This window comes from Aristolochia californica, unplaced genomic scaffold (genome assembly GCF_029961685.1).
Source record: "Aristolochia californica isolate CCGP_79_NKW_82.1479 unplaced genomic scaffold, dmAriCali1.0.hap1 SCAF_1, whole genome shotgun sequence".
NCBI classification, from domain to species: Eukaryota; Viridiplantae; Streptophyta; class Magnoliopsida; order Piperales; family Aristolochiaceae; genus Aristolochia; species Aristolochia californica.
Window position 1 is genome coordinate 6,920,684 of NW_027181770.1, and position 3,985 is coordinate 6,924,668.

Sequence of the window (3,985 nt, forward strand, 5' to 3'; positions counted from 1 at the left end):
TCCAATATGAAAAGCTATTTGGTGTGAAATATACAAAATGACTATCTCAACCGTCTGATCATGATTAACGGCTATCTTAGTTGTCCGATCAACGGCTGAGACAGGTATTTCGCACCAAATGACTTTTTGCATTGGATCAGCCATGTTTGTATAAAAGAGTAGATCACTAAGAATAAACTTGTATTTTAAATATTCAACTCTCTCTCTCTCTGTCTTTCTCACGGAACCACTCCAACCAAGTGGCATCAAAAATGCTAAATTTTAGTGTTTTTTTACATATAGGAGTCATAATCAGATGTTGATACATGAGAGTGATGTTGGAAAATTATGGCTCAAAATTTTCATTTAGTCAACATTGAATTTTGTTTCTAATGGACCAATAAAAAAAATTAACTTGGTAGAATTATGTAAAGTAATCATCATAATGTCAAACCAAGAGACATTCATTTGTTAATTTATTCCTTTGGAATTATTATAAACCAAGATTCCATGAAGACATATGTCAACAAACACTTTCAATCCCTTAGTTAAATAAAAAACACTGAAGAACTAAAACAAGGAGACTCATCAAACAATTTTTATTTTTTTTATTTGTGCAGAGTCTTTATCTCAAATTCACCTCAAAGCAATGCAAGAGAAAAAACCCTTCTCTCACTTCGTGTAATGAGGCCTTGGGACGAGAACAAGAGGAGATTTCTTATGGACAGTAATCCCGAAGACCTCACTCATGTCCAAAGCCTCTCCAGGCAACTCCCAGTCAAAACCATGCAATAGATTGGCGAGCACTAGCTCGACTGTGGCGATAGCAAAGGGAATACCAGGGCAACCCCTCCGACCTGCGCCAAAAGGGATCAGCTTCATATACTGCCCTCTGAAATCCACTTCGGAGTTGATGAATCTCTCCGGCAAAAAGCTCTCCGGGTCGGTCCATGATTTGGGGTCCCTCGCGATTGCCCAAGCGTTTACCATAACCTGTGTCTTCGCGGGTATATGAAATCCTTTCACTTCGATATCTTGCCTGCTTTTGCGTTGGACCAGGAGGGGGAGTGGTGGGTGCAGCCTCAGAGCCTCCTTGATCACGCATTTCAGATATGACATTTTCCCAATATCATCTTCTGAAACTATTGAGTTTCCGTGGATGATTCTTCTGATTTCTTCTTGAGCTTTCTTCATGGCTGTGGGGTGTCTAATGAGCTCTGCTAGAGCCCACACAATTGTCGTATATGTTGTATCTGTCCCCGCAGCAAAATTGTCCTACGTACGCCAAAAAACAAAATGACTTTGCTGCCCAGAAAATGTTCGTATGATTTATTGTCGAGGGTGGAGAGAGAGAGAGAGAGAGAGAGAGAGAGAGATCATACCAGGATGACAGCTTTAATGTGATCCTTATGCAGAGGAATGCCTATAGAGCCATCCCTCTGAACTTCAAGCAAAATATCTACCAAGTCTTGTGGTCCATGTTCAGAAGTATTATTTCTCTTCTCATTATGGTCTTGTATGACTTGCTCCAGAAAATCATCCCATTGCTGGAAATTCTTCTTCAATCTTGCGTCAAGACCAGTTAATCTTCCAATCCAGGCAAGGGAAGGGAAGATGTCACCGATGTGGATCGTGCCCAAGAGGATCAAGAACTCTGCTAAAAGTTGGTGAAAGTCAATTCCACCACTTAGTTTTCCTTCGTAGTACTTCCCCAGAGCGATTCTACTCATCGTATTGTTGGTAGTAGAAATTATGAGTTTGCTCAAGTTGATGGGGCCAGAGGCTTGCGAGATCTTCTCTAACATTCTTGCAACTTCTTTTTCCCTCACAGCCCTGAAGGACTCTACCCTTTTAGTACTCAAGAGATGGAGAACCGATATCTTCCTCACCTGTCACCAACACACTAGGGTAAGTAAAAATCGGCAGAAAACTAGAAGAAGAGTGGGGAACGGTCTGTGAAAAACCTGTCGCCAATATTCGCCATATGGGGCAAAAGCCACATCCTTGCCTCGGTAAAAGAGTTCGTCGGAAATGATGGAAGAAGGCCTATCCGAGAAGACAAGATCATGGGTTTTCATGATATCTTGAGCAGCTTCTTCAGACGAGACAACGAGAATGGGAGAGCTTCCGATGTATAAGAACATGACTGAGCCATACTTCATGGAGAGTGCACGGAGAGAACGGTGAGGGAAAGAGCCAAGCTGATGGAGGTTGCCGATGATCGGAAGCTTGGTAGGAGAGGGCGGTAGTTTGTGTTTCTGGCTTTTGGGTTTGAGAGCAAAGTATAATAGGAGAGAGAGGAAGAGAGAAGACACTATGATAAGTAGGGGAACCATTTTGTTTTGGAGAAAGACAGGTTTCGTTGGCAGATTTATAGATGTCGTTTGCTCCATTGCCTGTTTATCTATATTACGCCTGGTGGTGTTTTGTTTTTGGAAAATTAACAAAGAATGAACCACATAGGGGTTATCCACCATTTTCAAAAATCTCTTCACTGCTCCGTCAACATAAAGACAAACCAAAAAGAAATCACTTGGTCCATGCTTCTTTACATAAAGAGTTAGTTCATTCTCACTTCTTTCAAATCCATGTTGTCTGGAATATCTCTTTACATAAAGAGTTGGTTCATTCTCATTTCTTTCAGATACATGTTGTCTGAAATATATCTTTACATAAAGAGTTGGTTCATTCTCACTTCTTTCAAATCCATGTTGTCTTAAATATGTGTCAATTTTTATGTACCATGCCATAAAGCTTGCTTAAAGCCCATAAAGAACCTTATCCAACTTGTATATTTTGTCTTATTTGCCTTTTACTACAAAACCATCTAGTTGAGCCACATAAACTTCCTCTTCCGAGTCTCCATTAAGAAAGATAGATTTAACATCAAATTGATAAACATGCCATTTTAATTGAACAACTAATATTAAAAGGATTCTCACAGTTTCAAATCGAGCAACTGGATTGAAAGTTTCTTCAGAGTCGACAACTTGTGATGTAAATGTTGAAATCTATTAGTAGTCCTAGTCTAGTGAGCTTAATTGCTCTAGTCATCATGACGACAAATTGGATGTTTCTGTTGTATCTCGACAACACTACTCAGTCGTGTTTCTCTACGAGATTGAAGGACGAGGCATGACTATGGCATTTCGCTATGGACATCTGAATTTTGGAGGTCTAAAAATGCTACAACAGAAGAACATGGTCACAGGTCTTCCGAAAATCCAGAGTCCTTCTCAAATTTGTGCCGAATGTGTTGTAAGCAAACAACATCGAGATAATTTTCCAAAAAGAAAATCCTAGAGAGCGAAAAAGGTGTTGGAGCTTTTTTACTCTGATATATGTGGGCTTATTAATCTGATATCGAATGGTGGTAAACATTATTTTATAATATTCATTGATGATTATAGTTAAAAAAAATTGAATTTATTTATTGCAAGAGAAATCTGAAACTTTTTTAGCTTTCAAAAATTTCAAGATGTTGGTCGAAAAAGAAGCGGGTAGGTGTATAAAGATCCTTTGTAGTGATCATGGTGGAGATTACAATTCATAAGAATTTGTAAATTTTTGTGAGGAGTATGGAATCCAAAAGCAACTTACAACAGCTTATACTTCGCAATAGAATGACATCTCAGAGAGGAAGAATCATACAATCTTAAGCATAGTGCGGACTATTTTGGCAAGAAGCATTATCCCAAGAAGTTTTTGGCCTGAAGCAATCAATTGGAGCACTTATGTATTGAACAAAAGCCTTACATTTGTTGTTCAAAACATGACACATGAAGAAGCTTGGAATGGACGTAGGTCACTTCAGAATTTTTGGTTGTATTGTTTTTGCTCACATTTCAAATCAGAATAGAAGAAAGCTTTATTAAAAAGGTGAGAAATGCATATTTCTTGGTGTTAGTGAGCAGTCAAAAGCATACAAATTGTACGATCCTATCACCAAGAAAATTGTCATTAGTTGTGATGTGATCTTTGATGAAGAAAGGTTCTGGATATGGGA

At 38.8% G+C, this 3,985-nt stretch overlaps 1 protein-coding gene across 1 annotated transcript; it reads right to left on the bottom strand.

The window, feature by feature from the left end:
* Positions 1–485: 485 nt before the first annotated feature.
* On the bottom strand, positions 486–2,372 carry LOC137945400 (cytochrome P450 71A1-like). The gene is made up of 3 exons (XM_068791280.1): positions 1,944–2,372; positions 1,362–1,868; positions 486–1,254 (listed from the first exon to the last, which is right to left on the bottom strand). Exons 1-3 carry the CDS (start codon positions 2,370–2,372, stop codon positions 652–654), a joined length of 1,539 nt encoding a protein of 512 aa, XP_068647381.1. The 3' UTR covers positions 486–651.
* Positions 2,373–3,985: the final 1,613 nt, after the last annotated feature.

Coding starts and splice junctions, on each gene's coding strand:
- LOC137945400 (XM_068791280.1), bottom strand. CDS start 2,372: ATGGAGCAAACGACATCTATAAATCTGCCAACGAAACCTGTCTTTCTC. Junction 1,869..1,943: donor ATGGCGAATATTGGCGACAG/GTTTTTCACAGA, acceptor TGTTGGTGACAG/GTGAGGAAGATATCGGTTCT. Junction 1,255..1,361: donor ACATTAAAGCTGTCATCCTG/GTATGATCTCTC, acceptor TGGCGTACGTAG/GACAATTTTGCTGCGGGGAC.